Source organism: Mustelus asterias, chromosome 19 (genome assembly GCF_964213995.1).
Source record: "Mustelus asterias chromosome 19, sMusAst1.hap1.1, whole genome shotgun sequence".
NCBI classification, from domain to species: Eukaryota; Metazoa; Chordata; class Chondrichthyes; order Carcharhiniformes; family Triakidae; genus Mustelus; species Mustelus asterias.
Window position 1 is genome coordinate 66707664 of NC_135819.1, and position 26517 is coordinate 66734180.

At 43.2% G+C, this 26517-nt stretch overlaps 1 protein-coding gene across 4 annotated transcripts in view; it reads right to left on the minus strand.

The window, feature by feature from the left end:
* Nucleotides 1–25376, minus strand: part of LOC144508036 (peroxisomal succinyl-coenzyme A thioesterase-like) — a 55937-nt gene extending 30561 nt beyond the window's left edge. The window contains exons 1-3 of one of the 4 annotated variants that reach the window (XM_078235749.1): nucleotides 25202–25374; nucleotides 7210–7308; nucleotides 6946–7089 (exon numbers count right to left, since the gene is read on the minus strand). In XM_078235749.1, the coding sequence (XP_078091875.1) occupies nucleotides 6946–7089; nucleotides 7210–7243 (178 nt within the window). In that variant the 5' untranslated portion in view covers nucleotides 7244–7308; nucleotides 25202–25374. Of the gene's footprint in view, nucleotides 1–6945; nucleotides 7090–7209; nucleotides 7309–25201 lie in introns of all 4 variants that reach the window. The other 3 variants (XM_078235751.1, XM_078235750.1, XM_078235753.1) reach the window with 3 other exon arrangements.
* Between the last annotated feature and the right edge of the window lie 1141 nt (nucleotides 25377–26517).

Below are 26517 nucleotides of genomic sequence, written 5' to 3' on the forward strand. Positions count from 1 at the left end.
AAATAAGAGCTCATGGTGTAGGAGTAATTCATTAGTATGGATAGAAGATTGGCAAGAATGGATAATTGGGTCTGTTTGGGTTGGCAAGATATGACAAGTGGTGTGCCACAAGGCTCAGTGCTGGAGGCTCAGCTATGTATAATTGATATCAATGGCTTGGATGAATGAACCGAATGTATGGTTAATAAATTTGCTGATGACAAGAAGATAGGTAGGAAAGGAAGATGTGAAGATAGGAAAGAAAGGAAGCTAACCACTGTGCCACCATAGTACTGAGGGATCCGGGTATCCTGGAGAGGAAAGGGAGTTTAGAGATCGGACATAGTTTACAAGGACTCTGGTCAAGGTGGGTTTTTTTGAAGTGGTGGTGATGCTGGTGGATTTTTAAATTCATTTATGGGATACACACTGGCAACGCCAGCCTTTGTTTCCCATACCTAACTGCCCTTGAGAAGGCGGTTGCAAGCTGCAGTCCAGAGAGTTCCAAGATTTTGACACAGTAACAATGAAGGAGCAATCATATAGTTCCAAATCAGGAACGTAGCTTGATGGGAAGCTTGTAGGTGGCCGTGTTGCCATGCACAATTCCAAATCTAGAATAGCATATTCCCCCGTTTCCTCATCATACTGGTCTAAAATCACACACTCCAGGAACTCATCCACCTAATTTGGTTTGCCCAATCTATATGCAGATTAAAGTCGCTTATGACTCCTGTAGCACACTAGTTACGTGCATCTTGAATTTCCTGATTAATGCCACCCCTTCTGGTCCACTGCTGTTTGGAGGCCTACAGACAACTCCCACTAATGTTTGCCACACCTTAGTGCTTAAACCATAAGATATACGAGCAGAATTAGGCCATTTGGCCCATCACATCTGCTCCGCCATTCGATCATGGCTGATATGTTTCTCAACCCCATTCTTCGGCCTTTCCCCGGTAACCTTTAATCCCCTTACCAATCAAGAACCTATCTATTTCAGTCTTTCCTACTAATGGAAACATCTTCTCCACGTCCACTCTATTCAGGCCTTTCAGCATTCTGTAAGTTTCAATGAGATCCCCCCACCTCATCTTTCTAAACTCTATCGGGTACAGTCCAGAGTCCTCAAATGCTCCTCATACATCAAGCGTTTCATTGCCAGAATCATTCTCATGAACCTCCTCTGGACCCTCTCCAAGGCCAGCACATCCATCCTTAGATACGGGACCCAAAATTACTCTCAATATTTCAAATGTGGTCTGACCAGAGCCTTATAAAGCCTCAGCAGTACATCCCTGCTTTTGTGACGGTGGCACAGTGGTTAGCACTGCTGCCTCACAGGGCCAGGGACCTGCGTTCAATTCCCAGCTTGGGTCACTGTCTGTGTGGAGTTTGCACATTCTCCCCATGTCTGCGTGGGTTTCCTCTGGGCACTCCTGTTTCCTCCCATTCTGCAGACAAGGAAACAGGAGTGCCCAGAGGAAACCCACGTGCAGATGTGCAGGTTAGGTGGATTAGCCATGTTAAATTGTCCCTTAGTGTCAGGGGACTAGCTCGGATAAATGTATGGTGATAGGGCCTGAGTGGGATTGTGGTCAGTGCGGACTCAATGGGCCGAATGGCTTCCTTCCACACTGTAGGATTCTATTCTAATTATCAATTCTAGTCCTCTCGAAATGAATGCTACCATCGCATTTGCCTTCTTAACTAACCAAATTAACCTGCAAGTTAACCTCAAGAGAATCCTAAACTAGGATTCCCAAGTCCTTTTCCACTTCCAATTTCTGAATTCTCTCCCCATTTAGAAAATAGTCTACATTTCTATTCTTCCTACCAAAGTGCATAACCTCACATTTTCCCATGTTGTATTCCATCTGCCACTTCTTTGCCCACCCTCCTAACCTGTCCAAGTCCTTCTGAGGCCTCCTCAATACTACCTGTCCCACCACCTATCTTTGTATCATCTGCAAATTTAGCTTCTTAGCTCCACCCGGACTGATTCCACATCTAGATTTTCTGAGGCAATATCCTTTCACTATTGCACTGATTTCATCCTTAACTAACAACTTCACCTTCTTTCCCTTTTTTGCATGTCCTTCCTAAATATTGAATACCATTGGATATTCAATTTCCAGCTTTGGTCACCCTGCAGCCTTGACTCCATATTGTAATAATATCATACCAGTTTACTTCTACTTGTGCTGTTAATTTGTCTACCTTACTGCAAATGCTCCATGCATTCCCATACAGTGCCTTTAGACTTGTTTTTTTAACATTTTTAGATGTTTTTTGATTTGATTTATTATTGTCACATGTATTAACATACAGCGAAATGTACTGTTTCTTGCAAGCTACACAGACAAAGCATACCATTCATAGAGAAGGAAACGAGAGAGTGCAGAATGTAGTGTTACAGTCATAGCTAGGGTGTAGAGAAAGATCAACTTAAGGCAAGGTAAGTCCATTCAAAGGTCTGACAGCAGCAGGGAAGCTGTTCTTGAGTCGGTTGGTACCTGACCTCAGACTTCTGTATCATTTTCCCGACGAAAGAAGGTGGACGAGAGAATGTCCGGGGTGCGTGGGGTCCTTAATTATGCTGGCTGCTTTCCCGAGGCAGCGGGAAATGTAGACAGAGTCAATGGATGGGAGACTGGTTTGCATGGTGGATTGGGCAACATTCACGACCTTTTGTAGTTCCTTGTATTCTCGGGCAGATCAGGAGCCATACCAAGCTGTGATACAACCAGAAAGAACGCTTTCTATGGTACTAAGGCCCTATTTGCTACTAGCCCTTGTTCCCCCTGCCTTCTACTTTTGCTTTCTATTTTTCATTTCTATCTTTGTTTCTCTCTCTTGTATCTCCCCACTCAGGTTCCCATCTCCCTGCCACTCTAAATTAAAACCTCTCCCACAATACTTGCAAATACCCTTGCAAGGATATTGTTCACGATCCTGCTGGGGTGTTACCCATTCAGCTTGTATAGGCCCTATCATCCCAGAATCTGTCCCAACACCTGAGGAAGCTAGGGCGGCACGGTAGCACAGTGGTTAGCACTGCTGCTTCACAGCTCCAGGGACCTGGTTCGATTCCCGGCTCGGGTCACTGTCTGTGTGGAGTTTGCACATTCTCCTCGTGTCTGCATGGGTTTCCTCCGGGTGCTCCGGTTTCCTCCCACAGTCCAAAGATGTGCAGGTTAGGTTGATTGGCCATGCTAAAATTGCCCCTTAGTGTCCTGGGACACGTGGATTAGCGGGTAAAATATGTAGAGATATGGGGGTAGGGCCTGGGTGGGATTGTGGTCGGTGCAGACTCGATGGGCCGAATAGCCTCTTTCTGTACTGTAGGGTTTCTATGATTTCTATGATAAATCCTTCCTCCACACCATCTCTTCTGTCACATATTCATAGTCTTTTCTCCTATTCCTGTTCTCGCTAACACTTGGCACAGGAGCAATCCTGAGATTACTACCATTGAGATCCTGCTTTTTCATTTATTTCCTAGCTCCTTGTATTCTGTTTTCAGGATCCCATCCCTCTTTTGCGAAAATCCCATCCTTGCAGATGCTCCACAACACAGATTTCGAGTTGCTGCAACTGGAGACATTTCCTGTACATGTGATCACTCTGGACACTGAAATGTCTCTGACTTCCCACAACTTACAGCAGGAGCATGCCACATGGCTGAGTTGCCTTGCCATGACTTACCCTGGAGTAAGGACAGCAGAAATCCATATGATCCTATCTACAAAGACTGCTGCTCTGAGGAAAGGTAGAAAATGTAGATGGCCTGCTTTTAAGCTCGCTGAATCTAGCTTCCAGCTATCTAATTAACTAGCTGCAGGTGCAATGAGAGCCTGTATGATCATGGTTTTCAAGCTTAACTCATACTCACCTTCTCCCAACCCATATTGCAACTTCTACTTAATTGCTAAATTAAAGGAAGACTAGAGGGGTAATTCTCCCATCCTGTTGCGTTGCTTTTATAACGCACCAGTCCGGGAAACTCGAGCAGAAGCCATTTCACGGGCTCCTCGCTGGGTGCCATGGCACCCACAAGTCTCCGGCAACCGCATTTCCGGCACTGTCAGCTCTGCACCAGAAATCGGTGCAAGGTTGAAGAAATTATGCAAATATTCATTACCATCTATTTTACATTTCATTAGCGGGCCCGAGATGAAATCTCCTGGCCCGCTAATGTCTCCCCTCCCCCCCCAGGAGTGGTTCATCCAGCGGGGTTTAGTATAGCTCCCCACTTGTGGGGAGCTGGCGCCCAATCCTGTTGGAGTGGGGGGGGGGGGGGGGGGGGGGGTTTGAGTGGCAATTGAAGCACCCCCCCCATGGGCCAGGTGCCTAGGTGGGGTGCCCCCTGGGCACTGCTAGACTGGCAGTGCCAGCCTGGGCCCCATGGCACTATCCAATGGGCAAAGTGACAATGCCAAAGGGTCATCTGGACTCAGAAATCATAGAAACCCTACAGTGCAGAAGGAGGCCATTCGTCCCATCGAGTCTGCACCGACCACAATCCCACCCAGGCCCTACCCCCACATATTTTACCCGCTAATCCCTCTAACCTACACATCTCAGGACTCTAAGGGGAAATTTTTAGCATGGCCAATCAACCTAACCCGCACATCTTTGGACTGTGGGAGGAAACCGGAGCACCCGGAGGAAACCCACGCAGACACGAGGAGAATGTGCAAACTCCACACAGACAGTGACCCAAGCCAGGAATCGAACCCAGGTCCCTGGAGCTGTGAAGCAGCAGTGCTAACCACTGTGCTACCGTGCCGCCCCTGTAACATCAGTTCTTTTCTCTCCTTACGGATGCTGCCAGACCTGCTGAGATTTTCCAGCGTTTTCTCTTTTGGTTTCAGATTCCAGCATCTGCAGTAATTTGCTTTTAAACAGAGGGAGGGAGGTCAGTGGTCGGGCCTGGGCACCGGGGTGGAGGTGGAGGCTGGTCCGGACACATCCAGGGGGTCAGCAATCAGGCTGCAGGGGGGCTGTACGGCCGGCGATGCAGGGGTCACGGGGCTGGCCAGTGGTTGGGAGGCTGACAGTGAGGGGCTACTGAGCATGCGCCGATCTTGGCGTTGACAGATCAGTGCATGTGCAGTGGCCCGCTCAGCGCTATGCTGCCGGCTTCTCCAGCGGGAATAGGCCCCGCCCACTGGTTTGTGGACTGATTCACGCTAGTGCATTCCGCAATGCACAGAGCGAGGGAGATTCATTTTGAATCTCCCGCTGAAAAGAATAGCGTGATTTACTCCAGTTTTTACGCAAATTCGACACTTAGAATTTTTTTGGGGGGGGGAGAATGGTCCCCGAGACTTTAGATAGAAATCAACCTTTAAAAGTCCATCAGTCACCAAACTCCAACTTAAGCACACTAATGCAGCCGAAAGCAACACTTAAGCGCAGACTTCTATTTAGAGATAAACAGATTTAATGTTTCAGGTCATTTGAGATGCTGCTTGACCTGCTGAGCATTTCAACATTATTTTTATTTCAGCTAGCATGAGGATTGCAAAGGGAAGTTGTGTGGTCCGCAGCTTAGTGGAAATGAGCTAAAGAAGCAGGGGGTGAATCTTGTGAACATTTGGGGGAGGAAAGGGTCAAAAGAGGTGCAACAGGGCACAAAGGATCAAAGATAGTTCAAAAATTATAATTTGCAATCACAGCTGTCTCAGTTCATTTAGTTTGGGAATGGCCTGTATATGGCAAGCTAACATTAACTAGCTCCTTAGTCTATTGGTATAACCACTATGTTCTCAGTAGTTTCAATGCATGTTCTGCAATGGGGTCCCAAAGTTGCACACATTACTATAACTATGGTTTAATGATCAACTTGTACAAAGTTATTACCTCTTTGCTCTTTTGACTATTGGCCTATTGAATTATTTATCGGTGCCAATTGCTCAACTCTTCACACTCTTTGTACATCTCAGATTGTATATTCCAAACCTTATTTAATTTATTTTGTACTTCATGCATTCATTTCCCTTTCCATACCTTCCCGACTTTTTTTTTTACTGCAGCCCTCTTTAACGTTTGACAAGTCAGAAAATTCCAACACAGCGATCCCTAGCTGTGGTTATATCAGTCTGAGGAAGAATCATAAACCCTCCTACTTTATTTCCTCTCTCCCAATCGACTGCTTATCCATTCTGCTGTATTTCCTCTCATACCTGCCTATTGTAAGAAGTCGTCTGAAAATCTCTTTACAAACGCTGCATTCCCTTATCTGTATAAGCCACATGTTCATAAAGCTCTCTTAAATTTGTCCAATCAAGGCTGTCATCAAGTACCCTAGACATTCTGAAATGCTAACTAATTTAGTCTCAAATCATGGATTCTAAGGTATGCTAATTCCTTTGGATTGAAAGATTCTAGTCAGAATCTCTGCGATTTCCTCCATAATTCTTTTTCACCAACTTCACATTCATGCCATCTTAATCCAATTATTTATCCACAGTTCTTTTAAATTTTTCAGAACTAAATCATTTTCTCGTTATCTTCAACACTTTGAACTCATGCTTTTCAATGCATGTTTTCAATGGAAATAACACCTTGCAAGTGGGAAATGGGCTGAAGCACTCTAATGCAGCCAAAAGCAACACCTGAGTGGCGACATCTATTTAGAGAGAAATAAATTCATTGTTGCCCAATCAGTGCCACCAAAAAGTCAAAATTTACTCCCATTGTATCCTAAAAAAATAAGGATGGGAGTAATATTTTTTGAGGAAGGCAATAATGGAAATGTATATTGAATCAACATTTTGAAGTTTTGATACTCAACCTTTGGATATCACTGTGTATTTATCTAAAACTCAACGTTTGTACATGAGTTTATAGCAAACAAAGAGCAAAATATACATGGTCTGTGCAAAAAACAACTTTTTCTCCTTTGAGTTTTTATAGATGTAGTAACTATAACAGTTTTGGTCACAGGTTTAATTTTACCCATTTCTGTTGAGTGAAGACGATTAAACAGCCGTTCCTTAACCGTTATTGGTAGTGATAGAACCCCGACATTATGATTCCAGCACATTAGGATCTTAAAGGGTTTTGTTAGGCAGAACAGCATTCCATTGCTGCCGTTTTTTCCTACATTATACAAAATAAATCATGAGTAAACAACATACTCAAAAAAACACTTTCAGTACATCATTCAACACTTAAATCAAAAAGGTTACCATAGTAAGACTGTAGAATATAATACAGTACCTGAGGAAAGTTTTCTTCCAATGAAGCGCATCATATTGTGGTTACTATTAGAACAGTTGCCGCTAATGAATCTTTATGTATCCAAAAGTACATCATATCCTAATGAAGTAACAAGTGAAGCCAAGAATAATGTAACTCCGAAAATATCCCAAATGTGATCAAAATATCTATTAATAATGATTAGATTTACAGATGCTCTAACTCTACACTAGCTACAAGGATCCCTTGTCCTTGGCAGACCCAACACAATGTTACACAATTTAAATGTATAAATGAATAACTTCAAATGTGTAACCTATGTAGAAGCTTCTTCGTCACATTTTAAACGGAATTGCTAAAGCAGAAAAATATGACAAAAGCAACTGGACAGCTTCCAGAATAGACAGCGAAGAGAATTTTTTGCATCTCATTCTATGTTCTGCCTGCTGTTGTTCCTGGTCCCCCTTAAATTCTCTGCATTAATCCAAAATTAGTCTCTGGCTTATTGTCCAAGTTCGATTCCTGGCTTGGGTCATTGTCTGTGCGGAGTCTGCAAGTTCTCCCTATGTCTACATGGGTTTCCTCCAGGTACTCCAGTTTCCTCCCATAGTCCGAAAGATGTGTTGGTTAGGTGCATTGGCCATGTTAAATTCTCCCTCAGTGTACCTGAACAGGTGCTGGGGTGTGGCAACTAGGGGAATTTCACAGTAACTTCATTGCAGTGTTAATGGAAGCCTACTTGTGACACTAATAAATAAATACACCAAACAAATAAAGTATACTAGGGCTTAACTAAGCTCATGCAGTGTCAAAGATTGGTAAACTGTATATTTCAATTTTTATGTTGCTCCTAGTTTGGCCCAGCAATTAGCACAATGCCTATGCTTCAAGTGCTCAACCACAGTGGAATCAATGACACAGTATTCAAATTGCCAAATTATTTATAATTGTTATTTATTAACTCTTTCAATTCTCTGTCAGATTCCAGTTCCATAGCCATGTCTTTCCCCAAACTCTTTCATTCTCAAAGACACTTGCCTGTAAAATCACAAGCCTCTAAACCATCTATTGAATCAGTTTCCTTTTTCTTGTTTGAACATTTCTGTCTATTACAATCAAGATACAATCTAGGTTTAGGACTGTCCCATATTTAGTGCATCTTTCCTGGTTCCTTCTTCCTCCTCATACAATCATCATATTTTTTCCCCTGATCCTCACCTTCCATCCCAACAGCTTCCTTTCATGACATCAATATTTGCCATTTCCACCATCTGAAACATGATCAAATACATCTTTCCCCTTTCCACCAGGATTATTCCTTAAATCTTGGGTCACTGCCACCATCCGTATTTACAGCTGCACCAGTTCTGACATCTTCTCATGCAAAACTAGAAAATACGTCACAACCCCTGCTCCCGCACCATTCTCCAGCATTTCAAACACATCTTTCATTTGCCACAGTAATTGGGTGTCCCTTCCCTTCTCAAACCATTGTACTGCATTTGCTGTCCTACTCCTATCTCCTGACCTTGTTGATAATGGCCTTGTTCCAACAAAGTCCAATTTTCTTTATTCATTCATGGGACATGGGTGTTGCCTGCATTTATTGCCGATCCCAATGCAGTTTAAGAAATAAAGCACAAGTTTGCATACATACACTCCTTTTCATAGCTATGCAACAACCTATAAGCACTTTATAATCTACTAAATACTTCTAAGCGCATTTGCTTTTGTACAAGATCTCATCTTGCTCCTAAACAGCCTGTAAATCTGTGTTAACTTTGGTAACATTAGACTTTAACCATTCCCACATACAAATCTGTGTTCATTAAAAACAGGTGCAACAGATTTAAGCTAGCATGGAGCAGGGCCACGGCCCTCGTCAGCTCTTTGTTAATCACAATTCCCTTGGCTTTCCCCAGAGACCTGCTTGCTTCCGTGCCCATTGGGCACCGCAGGGACTGGGTGCATTATTGACCCCTTTAATCACATTTTAATTTGATGTTTTAAGTTTCCTTTACGCTTTGTCTTGCGTTTTGGGCGGTTCTCCTCCTTTTGGGAGCTGCCCCTTTTAAGTTGTCCCTGAGTTAATTTGATTTTGTTTATTTAGTCATAGATAGTCATAGAGGTTTACAGCATGGAAACAGGCCCTTCGGCCCAACTTGTCCATGCCAGCCCTTTTTTTAAAAAATCACTAAACTAGTCCCAATTGCCCGCCTTTGACCCATATCCCTCTATACCCATCTTACCCACGTAACTGTCTAAATGCTTTTTAAAAGACAAAATTGTACCCGTCTCAACTACTACCTCTGGCAGCTTGTTCCAGACACTCACCACCCTCTGTGTGAAAAAATTGCCCCTCTGGACCCTTTTGTATCTCTCCCCTTAAACTTATGCCCTCTAGTTTTAGACTCCCCTACCTTTGGGAAAATATGTTGACTATCTAGCTGACCAATCCCCCCCCCCATTATTTTATAGACCTCTATAAGATCACCCCTCAGCCTCCTACGCTCCAGAGAAAAAAATTCCCAGTCTATTCAGACTCTCCTTATAACTCAAACCATCAAGTCCCGGTAGCATCCGAGTAAATCTTTCCTGCACTCTTTCTAGCTTAATAATGTCCTTTCTACGATAGGGTGGCCAGAACAGTGCTCCTTCCTAAAGGTGGCATTAAGTGAATAATTAACAACTTATTTTATTCAACCAACCGGGAACTTTAATTAAACCAGTAACAATTTTAATTAAAGGATGGTTCGACTGAAATGCTGTTCAAATAAAGATAAGGATCATTTAGTACCAAAACAGTAATAACAGAATCTTAGTCACTCTCAAAAAAACTAGATACAACCAGGTCTGGTGGCTTGGAAAAGATTTGGAGGTTCTTCTGTAGCTGTCTGTAAGCGCTGTCCGATTGGGTACTTTTCGCTGGTTGAATGGTGAGTTCTCTTAAGACATATCTGTTTTGGGGCCACTGCTGTTTGTAATATTTATTAATGATCTGGATGAGGGTATAGTTGGGTGGATTAGCAAATTTGCTGATGACACCAAAGTCGGTGGTGTGGTAGACAGTGAGGAAGGGTGTCGTAGTTTGCAGGAAGACTTAGACAGGTTGCAAAGTTGGGCCGAGAGGTGGCGGATGGAGTTTAATGCGGAGAAGTGTGAGGTAATTCACTTTGGTAGGAATAACAGATGTGTTGAGTATAGGGCTAACGGGAGGACTTTGAATAGTGTGGAGGAGCAGAGGGATCTAGGTGTATGTGTGCATAGATCCCTGAAAGTTGGGAATCAAGTAGATAAGGTTGTTAAGAAGGCATATGGTGTCTTGGCGTTTATTGGTAGGGGGATTGAATTTAGGAGTCGTAGCGTTATGTTGCAACTGTACACAACTCTGGTGCGGCCGCACTTGGAGTACTGTGTGCAGTTCTGGTCCCCACATTACAGGAAGGATGTGGAGGCTTTGGAGAGGGTGCAGAGGAGGTTTACCAGGATGTTGCCTGGTATGGAGGGGAGATCCTATGAGGAGAGGCTGAGGGATTTGGGATTGTTTTCGCTGGAAAGGCGGCGGCTAAGAGGGGATCTTATTGAAACATATAAGATGATTAGAGGTTTAGATAGGGTGGATAGTGATAGCCTTTTTCCTCTGATGGAGAAATCCAGCACGAGGGGGCATGGCTTTAAATTGAGGGGGGGTAGTTATAGAACCGATGTCAGGGGTAGGTTCTTTACCCAGAGGGTGGTGAGGGATTGGAATGCCCTGCCAGCATCAGTAGTAAATGCGCCTAGTTTGGGGGCGTTTAAGAGATCCGTAGATAGGTTCATGGACGAAAAGAAATTGGTTTAGGTTGGAGGGTCACAGTTTTTTTTTTTAACTGGTCGGTGCAACATCGTGGGCCGAAGGGCCTGTTCTGCGCTGTAATGTTCTATGTTCTATGTTCTATATCTGAAGCTGGCAGAGTTAAGAACTAACTGGTGATCTAACTGCCTTTAACTGCTTCAGCTGATCTGACCCTGGCTCTGGCTCAAGTGATATTTGACTCTTAAATCTTAATCTTTTGCCTTCTTAAAATCTAACTAACTGCAGGTAATTGAAGGGGAGATATTAAGTTTCTTTCAGGCCTAAGGGAAGTAAAAACAAAACAAGCCCTCCTAATGCTGTCACTCATAGGGGACAGCTAATTAAGTAAACTGGTTAAATCTGGTTCCTGAAGCAGGACAAGCCTAAGTTATATAAGCAAGGTCTAAAGTACAAACAGCACAGAATGCAAGTTGGAGAGTGTGGGAGCAATTTATTGCTGTGCCTGGTGTCCCTTGCTACCTCCACAGGTCCAGTGGGGGCAGGAGTTGACCAGGCATTACAGTTCAGAATATAAGAACATAAGAACATAAGAAATAGGAGCAGGAGTAGGCCATCTAGCCCCTCGAGCCTGCCCCGCCATTCAATAAGATCATGGCTGATCTGACGTGGATCAGTACCACTTACCCGCCTGATCCCCATAACCCTTAATTCCCTTACCGATCAGGAATCCATCCATCCGCATTTTAAACATATTCAGCGAGGTAGCCTCCACCACCTCAGTGGGCAGAGAATTCCAGAGATTCACCACCCTCTGGGAGAAGAAGTTCCTCCTCAACTCTGTCTTAAACCGACCCCCCTTTATTTTGAGGCTGTGTCCTCTAGTTTTAACTTCCTTACTAAGTGGAAAGAATCTCTCCGCCTCCACCCTATCCAGCCCCCGCATTATCTTATAAGTCTCCATAAGATCCCCCCTCATCCTTCTAAACTCCAACGAGTACAAACCCAATCTCTTCAGCCTCTCCTCATAATCCAAACCCCTCATCTCCGGTATCAACCTGGTGAACCTTCTCTGCACTCCCTCCAATGCCAATATATCCTTCCTCATATAAGGGGACCAATACTGCACACAGTATTCCAGCTGCGGCCTCACCAATGCCCTGTACAGGTGCATCAAGACATCCCTGCTTTTATATTCTATCCCCCTCGCAATATAGGCCAACATCCCATTTGCCTTCTTGATCACCTGTTGTACCTGCAGACTGGGCTTTTGCGTCTCATGCACAAGGACCCCCAGGTCCCTTTGCACGGTAGCATGTTTTAATTTGTTTCCATTGAGATAGTAATCCCATTTGTTATTATTTCCTCCAAAGTGTATAACCTCGCATTTATCAACGTTATACTCCATTTGCCATATCCTCGCCCACTCACTCAGCCTGTCCAAATCTCTCTGCAGATCTTCTCCGTCCTCCACACGATTCACTTTTCCACTCATCTTTGTGTCGTCTGCAAACTTCGTTACCCTACACTCCGTCCCCTCCTCCAGATCATCTATATAAATGGTAAATAGTTGCGGCCCGAGTACCGATCCCTGCGGCACGCCACTAGTTACCTTCCTCCAACCGGAAAAACACCCATTTATTCCGACTCTTTGCTTCCTGTCGGATAGCCAGTCCCCAATCCACTTTAACACACTACCCCCAACTCCGTGTGCCCTAATCTTCTTCAGCAGCCTTTTATGGGGCACCTTATCAAACGCCTTTTGGAAATCCAAAAACACCGCATCCACCGGTTCTCCTCCATCAACCGCCCTAGTCACATCTTCATAAAAATCCAACATGTTCGTCAAGCACGACTTTCCCCTCATGAATACATGCTGCGTCTGATTGATCGAACCATTTCTATCCAGATGCCCTGCTATCTCCTCTTTAATAATGGATTCCAGCATTTTCCCTACTACAGACGTTAAGCTGACCGGCCTATAGTTACCCGCCTTTTGTCTCCTTCCTTTTTTAAACAGCGGCGTAACATTAGCCATTTTCCAATCAACTGGCACTACCTCAGAATGCAACGAGTTTTGATAAATAATCACTAACGCATCCACTATTACCTCTGACATTTCTTTCAATACCCTGGGATGCATTCCATCCGGACCCGGGGACCTTCAGTCCCATTAGCCTACCCAGCACTGCCTCTCTGGTAACATTAATTGTATTAAGTATTTCTCCTGCTGCCAACCCTCTATCGTTAATATTTGGCAAACTATTTGTGTCCTCCACCGTGAAGACCGACACAAAAAACTTATTTAAAGACTCAGCCATATCCTCATTTCCCACTATTAACTCCCCCCTCTCGTCCTCCAAGGGTCCAACATTCACTCTAGCCACTCTATTCCTTTTTATATATTTATAAAAACTTTTACTATCATTTTTTATATTAATTGCTAGCCTAGCTTCATAGTCTATCCTTCCTTTCTTTATCGCTTTCTTAGTCTCTCTTTGTTGTTTCTTAAATTTTTCCCAATCACTTGTTTCTCCACTATTTTTGGCCACTCTGTACGCAGCTGTTTTTATTTTAATACTCTCCTTTATTTCCTTCGTTATCCACGGCTGGTTCTCCCTTTTCTTACAATCCTTGTTTTTTGCTGGAATATATTTTTGCTGAGAACTGAAAAGGATCTCCTTAAAAATCCTCCACTGTTCCTCAGCTATCCTACCTGCCAGCCTGCTCTCCCAGTCTACCTTAGCCAATTCATCCCTCATCCTATCATATTTCCCTCTGTTCAAACAGAGGACACTGGTTTGGGACCAAACTTTCTCCTCTTCCATCTGAATCAGAAATTCGACCATATTGTGGTCACTAGACCCAAGAGGGTCCTTCACAATAAGATCCTTAATTCTACCTACCTCGTTACACAATACCAGATCCAAAATAGCTCGTTCCCTCGTCGGTTCCGTAACATGCTGTTCAAGGAAACTATCCCGACAGCATTCTAAGAACTCTTCCTCCATTCCACCCTTACCGACTTGAGTCTGCCAGTCAATGTGCATGTTGAAGTCCCCCATGATTATTGCCGTTCCGTTTTTACATGCATCCCTTATCTGCTTGTTTATAGCCCTCCCTACCTCAACATTATTATTTGGGGGCCTATATAACACACCTACTAGTGTCTTTCTCCCTCTACTATTCCTCATCTCTACCCATAATGATTCCACGTTTTGTTCCTCAGAGCCTATGTCATCCCTCAGTACTACCCTGATATTATCTCTTATTAATAGCGCGACCCCACCACCTTTTCCTTCCTGTCTATTCTTCCTAAACGCCTGATACCCCTGGATATTCATCTCCCAGTCCTGGTCACCTTTCAGCCACGTTTCTGTACTGGCCACTAGATCGTACTCACTTGTGCTGATTTGCACCATCAACTCATTTACCTTGTTCCGAATGCTTCGTGCATTCAGGCAAAGTGTCCTTATTCCAGCTTTTATCTGGACCCGCTTTGATGAGTCGCGAACACCCTCTCCCTCTACTCCCTTATCTAAATTACCGCCTTCATTCACTTGCACCCTCTCCTCTACCATTAATTTTGTAATTCCCCTTACCCCTGCATCCTCCCCCCCATCAATTAGTTCCTTGATGATGGATGACCAACAGATGCAGCTGATTGGTGAGTAAGTCCTGGTAGGTATTTCCAAACCATATTAAATTGTATGTCATTATTTAAGCAAGGGTAGGAAATTATTTGATTTATTTCTTTTTTTAAGTCTTATAAAGTTTTTAAACTTAAAAGGGTTTAGTCATGGCAGGAGAGCTTGAAGCTATGGTTTGCTCTTCTTGCTCCATATGGGAGGCCTGCCACGTTTCCAGTGCTTGGGGCTAGCATTATGCAGGAAGTGTGTCCAGCTGCAGCTCCTGGAAGCTTGAGTTTCAGAATGCAGTCTTTCCTGAGCAGAAACCCTGAAGTTAAGTTATGAAGCCTGATACCTGGTGACCTCAAAAAATTCAATCAAATTTGTTAGTCGTGATCTCCCGCTGGTGAAGCATTGCTGACTATCCCTGATCAAGCCTTGCCTCTTTCAGTGGAGATAGATGCTCTCCCACAGACGTTCCTCCAATAGTTTCCTTACCAATGACGTGAGACTTACTGGTCTGTATTTCCCTGGTTTATCTCTACAACCCTTCTTAAATAGCACAACCACGTTAGCTGTTCTCTAGTCATCTGGCACCTCCCCCGTGGCCAGAGGAATTAAAAATTTAGGTCAGAGCCCCTGCAATCTACTCCCTTGCCTCCCACAGTAGCAGAGGGCACAATTCATCTGGACCTGGAGATTTATTCACTTTTAAGCCTTCCAACACCTCCAATACCTTGTCCTTCCTGATATCAATTTATTCAAGAACGTCAGTCTCTCTCTTCCCGTATTCCATACTCATAGAAATCATAGAAACCCTACAGTGTAGAAGGAGGCCATTCGGCCCATCGAGTCTGCACCGACCACTTTTCTATTCCTTGTGTGAAGATGGATGTGAAGTACTCATTCAACACTACCAATGTCGTCTGGCTCCACCCATAGATTGCCCCCTTTGGTCCCTACTCTTTCCCCGGTTATCTTCTTCACATTGATACACATATAATATCTTGGGATTTTCTCTACTTTTACCAACCAGAGCTTTCTCATATCCATTTTCTTTTTGAAAGGTATTATTGAATTTGCACCATTATCCTTTCAGGCAGTGGGATCCAGAATACAACCCATTGGATTAAAAAGAAGTTTCTTCATGCCACCACCGGTTCTTTTGCCAATTACCTTAAATCTGTACCTTTTTCTGAAAACGGTTTATCCTTATTTACATATCAAAACCATTATGATTGAACACCTCTATCAAACTTCTGTTAACCTTCTCTGTTCTAAGGAGAACAACCCAGTTTCTCTAGTCTCTTCACGTAACTTCAGTCTCTCATGCACAGTACCATTCTGGTAAATCTCCTCTGCACCCTGTGTAAGGTATTGACATTCTAAAATGTGGTGTCCAGTATTGAACACAAGTGCCGCAAGAGGAAGAATAGAGCAGCTGAATACATGGCTGGAGAGATGTTGTAGGAAGGAGAGGGGGATTTGGATTTGAGGCATTGGGGCCAATTTTGTGGAAGATGGGACCTGGACAAGTTACACCCAGCAGGACCTGACCAATATTCTCCTAGCAATTTTTACAAGTGCTGTTTGGGAGGATTTAAGCTAGAGTGGCAGGGAGATGGGAACCCAAGCAGGTAGACAAAAGAAAGGGAAACAAGTTAGAAATAAAAGAGGAGACAAAGGCTAGGGCAATAGTATAAAAATGTTAAAAAGACAAATCTAAAGAGAATATCTGAATGAATGCAGCATTCACAATAAGGTAGATCAGTGGTGGGCAGCCTAGAACCTTAGAAGCTCTATCATGCAGAAGAGGCCTTTCAGTCCATTGGATGTCCACAAACTCTGAGCATTCCATCCAGGCCCTCCCCTCTGCCCTATTCCCATAACTCCATACATTTACGATGGCCAATCCACTTAACTGTGGAAGGAAACTCACACAAACATGGGGAGAACGTGCAAATTGCGCACACACACCCAAGATTGGAATCGAACCTGGGTCCCTGGCGTTGTGAGGCAGCAGTGCTAACCACTGTGCCACCCTGCAGCCTGTCAGGGCTCAATGTGGTCCAATGAGTTGTCCACTACTTTCCAGGTCCAAGATCATTGCCTCTGGTTGACGTCAACATGCAGGTGATGGCAGATGTGCTACTGAGGTCTTAAGGAAGAAGCAGAACAGAAACATGTCTACCTACACTATAATGTGGAGATGCCGGCATTGGACTGGGATGGGCATAGTAAGAAGTCTCTCAACACCAGGTTAAAGTCCTCTCTTTGTTTTCTCAAGTTCCACCCTGCACTTATCTAGACATCACTAATGCCTCTCCTGATTTGCTTCCCTTGTACCTGCTAAAAGCTTTTCTTTTCCTTCTCATCGTATCCTGAGTATCTCTGGTCATCCATGGGTGTCTAGGCTTGTTATTCCTACCTATCAGTAAGTTGACTTAACAACAGCCAACACAAACAGTTTACACATGTGCATGCAGTAAAACAAACAAGTAATTATGATTTCAAAACATATATACTAATATTTTGAAAGTAATGTTCACTTTAGCCAAGCAGGGTTAGCGAAATGTCAATAGTTTAAAGCCAAAGGTCTGGGAACTGGTTAGTCAGCAGTAGTCTTATCGGGAGGATTCCTATAAGGGAATATATGTTGCAACAATAATGAATAGATGCATTCACTGCCCAGACACAAGGATAGATATGCCCCTGAATGCAGGAATCTGTACCCTTTTCTGAAAACATTTCTATTCAACTTGGCAGACAGCCAGAGGGAACGTCCACTTTGACCTTGCGGTAGCGTTTGCTGTTACTAGGTTACAAAAAACAGTACAGCACAGGAACAGGCCCTTCAACCCATCAAGCCTGTACCAATCATGTTGTCCTATCTAGACCAACCGCCTGTATCCCTCTCTATTCCGCCGTTCATGTGTCTGTCCAGATGAGTCTTAAATGTCATGAATGTATCAACCAACTCACTTGGCAGTGCATTCCAGGCCCCCACCACCTTCTTTAAAAAAACAAGTTCCCCCACACATCTCTACTGAACATTTTCACCCCCTTACCTTGAACTTGTGCCCCCTTGTGATTGTCATTTCTGCCCAACTGTTCACCTTATCTATGCCCCTCAATGTTATAAACTTCTATCAGTTCACCCTTCCGCCTCCGTCTTCCCCAGGAGAACAAATCCAGTTTATTTAATCTTTCCTCATAGCTAATACCCTCCATACCAGGCAGCTTCCTGGGTAAACCTTTTCTGTACTCCCTCCAAAGTTATGGGGAAATAGTCAGAGCTAAGCAGGGAATAAGTTGGACGAATAAAGTATCACCATGCTATTAAGTATCATATGGTTGGCTGAGGTACTTCAGATATTTCTTATTGTATAACTGTTAAATGAAATTGATTTTAAGCTAATGAAAGGTGGAATTATTGATTAGAAAAACTATAATTGATCTGTATTTGACTATGTACTTCAGATTTTTTTTGGAGAGATTCTGTCGCTCTATCCCCAGAGCTACTTAATCCTTTGAGAGGCTCCGGTCACTAATATTTAAATCAGTCACACGCCTATTTTTCACCTCTTGTTCACATTCCTGCCCCGCCACACTAGTTGACCCGTGCAGAGGGACAGAAAAATCCCACCTGAAATCAGTGCAATATTAAGAGTGGATGTTTGCTCAGAAAATCTATATAGAATCAGTCTAGGTGGAGTTAAGAGGCCACAAGGAATGGAAAACATTAGTGGGAGTTGTCAATGCTCCTCCAAACAGTGGCGGAAAGGTAAGGGGGTGGCATTAAACAGGAAATTTGAGATGCATGCTACAGTGATCATGGGTAACTTTAATCTACATATAGATTGAACAAATCCAATTAGCAACAATACTGTGGCAGATGAATTCCAGGAATGTGTACAATTTTTTTTGACCAGCATGTTAAGAAACATACTATTCTATTATGGCTTTTAACAATGAGAAAGGGTTAATTAATCTTGTTGTGCGGGGTTCTTCAAGGAATAGTGACCATAACATGACAGAATTCTTCATCAGGAAGGAAAGTGAAGAAGTCCGATCTGAAACTAGTGTCCTAGATTTAAACAAAGGAGATTACAGAGGTATGAAGTGAGTGTTGGCGAAGATAAATTGAGAAACTTTGTTAACATGCAATGGCTGTGGATAAACAATGGCTAATATTTAAGGAATGAATGTATGCATTGTAAGTTATACATTCCTTTCCGACACAAACAAAAAAGCAGCTTCCCATGGATTACAAAAGAAATTAAGGATAGTATAAGATCCAAAGAGGAGTTATATAAAGTTGTTAGAAAAATAGCAAATCCACAGATTGGGAGTAGTTCTGTATTCAGCAAAGGAGGAGAAAGATTGAGGGGGGGTGGAGGGTGGGGGCAAGCAGAGCTTGAGAGTAATCTTGATAGCAAGGTAAAAGCTTCTATTAAGTATATAAAAATTAGTGAAGACTCTTAGTCTGAAACTGGAGAATTTATAATCGAGAACAAGGAAATGTCAGAGCAATTAAACAATTCCTGTCAGGATTAAAGGCAAAGTAAATAGGAATAAGGAACCTTGGTTCTCGAGTGAGATTGTAACACTAATTAAGAGGAAGAGAGAGTTGTACGAAATGTACAGGCAGCAAGGAACAGATCAGATGCTCGAGGAGTATAAAAAGTGCAAGAAGCGATTTAAGAAGGAAATCAGGAGGGCCAAAAGACGACATGAGATTGCTTTGGCAGACAGAGTGAAGGAAAATCCAAAGAGCTTCTTTAGGTATGTTAGGAGCAAGAGGATAGTGAGGGATAAAATTGGTCCTCTTGAAGACCAGAGTGGTAGACTGTGTATGGAACCAAAAGAGATTAGGGAGATACTAAATCGTTTATTTGCATCAGTATTTACTGAGGAAATGGGCATGGAGTCTACGGAAATAGGGCAAACAGGTAGAGAGGTCATGGAACCTTTACAGATTAAAGGGGAGGAGGTGCTTGCTGTCTTGAGGCAAATCAGAGTGGATAAATCCCCAGGACCGGACAGGGTATTCCCACGGACCTTGAGGGAAGCTAGTGTTGAACTTGCAGGGGCCCTGGCAGACATATTTAAAATGTCAGTATTCACGGGGGAGGTGCCGGATGATTGGAGGGTGGCTCATGTTGTTGCGTTGTTTTAAAAAAGGTTCCAAAAGAAATCCGGGAAATTATAGGCCAGTAGGTTTGACGTCGGTGGTGAGCAAGTTATTGGAAGGTGTGATAAGAGATAGGATCGACAAATATTTGGATAGCCTGGGACTTATTAGGGAGAATTAACATGGCTTTGTTAGTGGTAGGTCATGTTTGACCAATCTATTAGAGTTTTTCGAGGAAGTTACCAGGAAAGTGGATGAAGGGAAGGCAGTAGATGTTGTCTACCTGGATTTCAGCAAGGCCTTTGACAAGGTCCCTCATGGGAGGTTAGTTAGGAAGGTTCAGTCGCTAGGTATACATGGGGAGGTAGTAAATTGGATTAGACACTGGCTCAATGGAAGAAGCCAGAGAGTGGTTGTGGAGGATTGCTTCTCTGAGTGGAGGCCTGTGACTAGTGGTGTGCCACAGGGATGGGTGTTGGGTCCGTTGTTGTTCATCATCCAGATCATTGATATAGATGGCAATGTGGTAAATTGGATCAGCAAATTTGCTGATGATACAAAGATTGGAGGTGTAGTGGACAGTGAGGAAGGTTGTCAAAGCTTGCAGAGGGATTTGGACCAGCTAGAAAAATGGGCTCAAAATGGCAAATGGAATTTAACGCAGACAAGTGTGAGATATTGCACTTTGGAAGGACAAACCAAAGAAGAACGTACAGGGTAAATGGTAGGACTCTGAAGAGTGCAGTTGAACAGAGGGATCTGGGAATACAGGTACAGAATTCCCTAAAAGTGACGTCACAGGTGGATAGGGTTGTAAACAGTGCCTTTGGTACATTGGCCTTTATAAATCGGAGTATCGAGTATAAAAGTTGGTGTTATGGTAAGGTTATATAAGGCATTGGCGAGGCCGAATTTAGAGTATTGTGTACAGTTTTTCACCTAGTTACAGGAAGGATGTAAATAAGGTTGAAAGAGTGCAGAGAAGGTTCACAAGGATGTTGCCGGGATTTGAGAAGATGAGTTACAGAGAGAGATTGAATAGGTTGGGACTTTATTCCCTGGAGCGTAGAAGAATGAGGGGAGATTTGATAGAGGTGTACAAGATTTTGATGGGTATAGATAGAGTCAATGCAAGCAGGCTTTTTCCACTGAGGCTAGGGGAGAAAAAAACCAGAGGGCATGGGTTAAGGGTGAAAGGAGAAAAGTTTAAAGGGAATATTAGGGGAGGCTTCTTCACGCAGAGAGTGGTGGGAGTGTGGAATGAGCTACCGGATAAAGTGGTAAACATTTTAAGAAAAACTTGGACGGGTTCATGGATGAGAGGGGTGTGGAGGGATATGGTCCAAGTGCAGGTCAGTGGGACTAGGCAAAAAATGGTTCGGCACAGACAAGAAAGGCCAAAAGGCCTGTTTCTGAGCCATAATTTTCTATGGTTCTAATTACTTTAGTTCTGTCTTCACGGAGGGAGACAACTTCCCAGAAAGGCTAAAGAATCCTGGGTCTAGTGAGGAGGAGAAATTGAAGCAAATTAGCATAACTAAAAAAAGTCCTGGAGGAATTAATGGGACTGAAAGCCAATAAATCTCTAGGGCCTAATAACATCCCAGGGTAGAGGTGACCATGGAAATAGTGGATGTATTGGCTGTCCTCTTCCAGAATTCTGCACATTTTGGAGCGGTGTTTGTAGATTGGACGGTAACAATTGTAACCCCACTATTTAAAAAAGGAGAAAATGGGAATTATAGACCACTTAGTCTATCAGTTGGAGGGAAAATGCTGGAGTAAATCATGTCTGACAAACCAACCAGGGTGTTTAGCAGAATAGGTGGTACAGGTGAATCAGTGGATGTGGTGTATTTCAATTTTCAGGAAGGGTGGGCTCCAGCAATTCACAACATACATCAATGATTTGGATGAAGGAACCAAAAGTAATATTTCCAAGTTTGCTGATGGCACGAAATTTGGTGGGAATGTGTGTGGTGAGGAGAATGTTAAGAAGCTTCAAGGCGATTTAGACAAGTTGAATGATTTATTATGGTCACATGCATTAGTATACAGTGAAAAGTATTTCTTGCACGCTGTACTGACAAAGCATACTGTTCATTGGGAAGGAAATGAGTGTGCAGAATGTAGTATTACAGTCATCGTATAATGTAAAATTACCCACTTAGAGAAACAGAATGGCAAAGTATTATCTAAATGGTGATAGATTGGGAAATGTTGATGTACAAAAGGATCTGGGTGTCCTCGTACAACAATCATTGAATGCAAGCAAGCAGACAGGTACAGCAAAAGTTTATAGGTAAATGGTATGCTAACCTTCATTGCAAGAGGATGTACGTACAGGAGTAAGAATGTCTTGGTACAGCTGTGCAGTGCCTTGCTGAGACTAAATCTGGGGTATTGTGTGCCGTTTTGGTCTCTTGTGTTAAGAAATGATATACTTGCCAAAGAAGGAGTATTAGCAAAAGTTCACCAGACTGATAACTGGGATTGCAGGATTGTCATATAGAGAGATCAAGTTGAATGGGCCTCACTTCGCTGGAATTAAGAATGGTCACAGTTTCAAGATACAGAGTGGACTATTGAGGACTGAGATTAAGGGAGGGTGGTGATCCTGTGGAATTCTCTACCACTAAAGTCTGTGAAGGCCAAGTCAATGAATATATTTAAGGAATAAATTTCTAGACTCTAAAGGTGTCAAAGGGTATAGGGACAGCACAGGAATATGGGATCAAGGATCAGCCATGATACTAAATGGCAGAGCAGGGAAAGAGTCAAAGCCTAGCTCCTATTTTCTATGTTTCAAACAGGTCTGACCAATATTATAAAGGCATAGATAGCTGCCTTACACTTGTCCTCTATTCTTCTATAAAGCCAAACAACCTTCTGAATTTGATTTGTGTACATACACTCCCAGGTCTGTTTCTACACCACCTTTAAAATCACACTATAATTTTTTTGTGTCTCCATTTTTCCTATCCAAATATTTCAATTCATAGTTCTCTGTGCTAATTTTTTTTCTACCATGAGTCTGTCCATTTCATCTGTCTTCCTGAATTCTGCCCCACCCCCTCATAGTATTAACCCTTCCCCAAGTAAGTTGGTCTCTCAGTTTGATTGAGTTCATAGCACTGCGACTGAGTTAAAATCACATTCCTAGAATTACACCATAGAGTTGTGCCAAGGAACTACTTATAAATACCAAACATTGTCTGAGGCGTTAAACTGAAGTCTCACCTACCTGTCCTAGTGGTTGAGGTGGGTTCAATGGTATTATATTAGGAAGAACAGTGAGTACTCCCAGAGCCTTGGGCAACATTCTTCCCTTAGACAATACCACCAAAAACACATTAACATGTTATTTACCTAATTGTGATTTGTGACCACAATGTAAATACAACATTTGTCTGAACAATTAGTAAAATTAAAATTCAGTTTTTACAAAAGGAGAGCACACTGGACAGGGGATAAGTCCTGAATTGACGGCAGGCAAGATGAGAAATAATAAATGAGAGTAGAATATTTGGCATGTCAGTGAAGCTGGAAGACTCTTTGCTAGCACTTGATGTGAAACACCCAAAGAACATGAGAGAGAGGGAGAATTTAAATGGCACAGGTCCTAAACATTATATTTCGGGCATACTGAGGTATACCAGAGAAATGGAGAGTGGCCAATCTAGACTCACCTTCAAGAGGAGAGATAGTGTTAATCCTGCTGTGGTAAATATCCAGATTTTAAAAAAACAGAAGCTGCAGAAAGGAAGACTATGCTTGATGAGCCTGATCAAGCAAGATATGGATGATGTGATGTACAACATATGAACTTTAAGGAAATTTTTGACAAATAACTTGTTAAAAAGGAGGAAACAGATTAGGAGTCGTGAGCAGTTTCCCAGTGGGAAGTGAGACGCAGTGTATGAGGCTTCTTCATTTCAATGTACATACTGATTTAGATTAAACTAGAGTTGCTATAAACAGACAGAAATATGCAGAGAATTGACAGGAAAAAAACCACACAATTAGTCTCTAAAAATACACTGACAGCAAAAGAAATAACTGAAATAAGGGAAGGGAATGATGAACCAGCTGTTGGGAAGTTAGGAATGTTGGTGCTGCCCTGGAATTATGAGGTTCTTTGAATATGGTGCTGCTGTAAGTACGTATATATGGAAATTTGCAGCGGAATGTGCTCCAGCTGATGGCAGATAACAGTTGCTCCATAAAGCCTGATAAGTGGTGGAAACAGAATTAATAGTAGTTTTCAAAATGGAATTGGATAATGCTTGGCGGTAAAAAGTGCAAGGACGTGTAGAAAGAGCTGGGGCATGGAACTATATTGAATTTCTCTTCAAAAGATATGAAGATGAACTAATTGGCAGCATGGTGGTGCAGTGATTAGCACTGCTGCCCTCTTTTTAGGTCAAACCAAATATCACTAGAGACTCAGGTTTGATTCCCGGCTTGGGTCACTGTCTGCGCGGAGTCTGCATGGGTTTCCTCCCACAATCCAAAAGGCATACTGGTTAGGAACAATGGCCATACTAAATTTTCCCACTGTGTATCTGAACAGCTGCTGGAATGTGGTGACTGGGGGATTTTCACAGTAACTTCACTGCAGTGTTAATGTAAGCCTACTTGTGATATGAGAGGGCACCTACTTTGAATTCTCCACTGCTTCTTCTACAGCACTCAATTTTCAGCAATGACAATAATGAAAAAGCACAAAGTCATTGACCGCAAGATAAGCGTGTGCTCGCCAAAAAGCTTGCTTCTGCGTCTTGTTGGGATTGCTGCCCAGCACCAGGAAACAGGCAAAAAAACTAAAGTTTTAAAGTGCTTATTAGTGCTTTTCTCGGCCTTTTGGCTAAGATCAAATGTAGTATGCGGATGCTGCACTTGGTTGAGGTCATTAGGTTACATTTAAGCTTCATTTTCATATGAAGCAATTTTTAAAAGCGGCATCTCGGCCTTTTGGCTAACATGCAATTGAGTTCAAGCCTTGGAGGAGGAAGACCTGCGCCTACTCCAATCAGCTTGGGTCACGTAGATCAGGCCCAAGACAGGGGTTGCAGGTCTTGTCAGCTTGGATCGGGAATGTCTCAACTTGTTGAGGCTGTGAATTGGACTTGATTTGATTTGAATTGGAAAAGTATTTTTAAAAAATGGCCTAAACCTGCAGTCCTAAAGGAAATTTTAAAAACTGCCTGGGAATTGATCAATCCATACGATCTGCTGTTTGAGGCTCTGCACAAACTGTTGACTGCCTAATTACAGCAGTGACCGCACTTGTAAAATGACTGCACTGGCTGGAAATGTGGGGCTCTTTCTGCTGTGAAAGTTGCTGATCGAGATGCAAGTTATTTATTTCTGGTCGCTGCGGGTTTTGTTTTTAAACCAAACAGGCTGCAGGTCACAGCCCAGTGCTGGACTCTGTACTGAGGAGAAATTCCTTACCTGTCAACAGGACACCAGGAAATGGCCGGACAACCTCATTCAAAAAAACAAGTTGACGAACTTTGTACACGCACGCACTAAGTCAGATTCGGAAGACAATAAATGAAAAATAACTTCGACCCTGCGTTCAAACAGCCGTGACCGATGTGGAGGCTGGACAGCCCATGCGCAGTGCAGCTTCACGGCGGTCCCAGCGGTGCGCATGCGCGGTTGGCCGGAGGTTTGAATAGGGGTCAGCCAACTGGAGACTGGCGAGATTGAAACCGGCGCAAATGGTCCACGCTCCGCTTGAACTTCCGCTCACCTTTCATCATTTAATTATCAAACCTTTCTCACCGCTGCCTTTGTCCGAAGTCCCATTAAGTGTGTTCCGTGCTACCCGTGGCTGCAAGCTCGAGCTTCTCACCACCCTGAACAAAGGTTTCTCTTGATTTTTTTTTTCTTTTTCGATGTATTAACAATGATCTATACATAAATAACATTCTCTCTGTCACTCTAGCCCAGTAACAGTTTTAACAACACCAGGTTAAAGTCCAACAGGTTTATTTGGTAGCAAATGCCATTAGCTTTCGGAGCGCTGCTCCTTTGTCGAAGGATGAAGGAGCAGCGCTCCGAAAGCTAATGGCATTTGCTACCAAATAAACCTGTTGGACTTTAACCTGGTGTTGTGACACTTCTTACTGTGTTTACCCCAGTCCAACGCCGGCATCTCCACATCATCTCTAGCCCAGTGGCAACCGTGTGCACTATCAACAAGATGCACTGCAGTGACTCGCCGAGGTTCCTTCGACAGCACCTTCCAAACCTGTAACTTCTACCATCAAAGACCACCACCTGCATATTCCACTCCAAGCCATACACCACCCTGACTTGGAACTAAATCCTTCACTGTTCCTAGATCAAAATCCTGGAACTCCCTGACAGCATTGTCAGTGTACCAACTCCCCCGGAATGCAGTAATTCAGGAACAAAATGCCCCCTAGTTCTGGATTCACCTTTTTAAAGTAGGAAATATCTTCTCTATATCAAATGCTTCTCTAATATTAAAGACCTCCCATCAGGTCGCCTCAGTTGCCTCTAGATGGGAAAAAGTGAAATGATGCACTTCATTGTGATCACAAAGAAATTTTAAATAAGAAAACCGCAGACTCATGACTACACCTGGCTCTACCTACATGTCTCTGCCTAAGAGGACTCCATCCTCGAGTGTGATTACCCACCCACACAGAGTCCCAATTGGTCCCTTAAGCCAGAATAGCCTTACTCACCTTAGCCTTTAAAGGGACAATCACCACACAAAGCTTGTTCAATCTTTC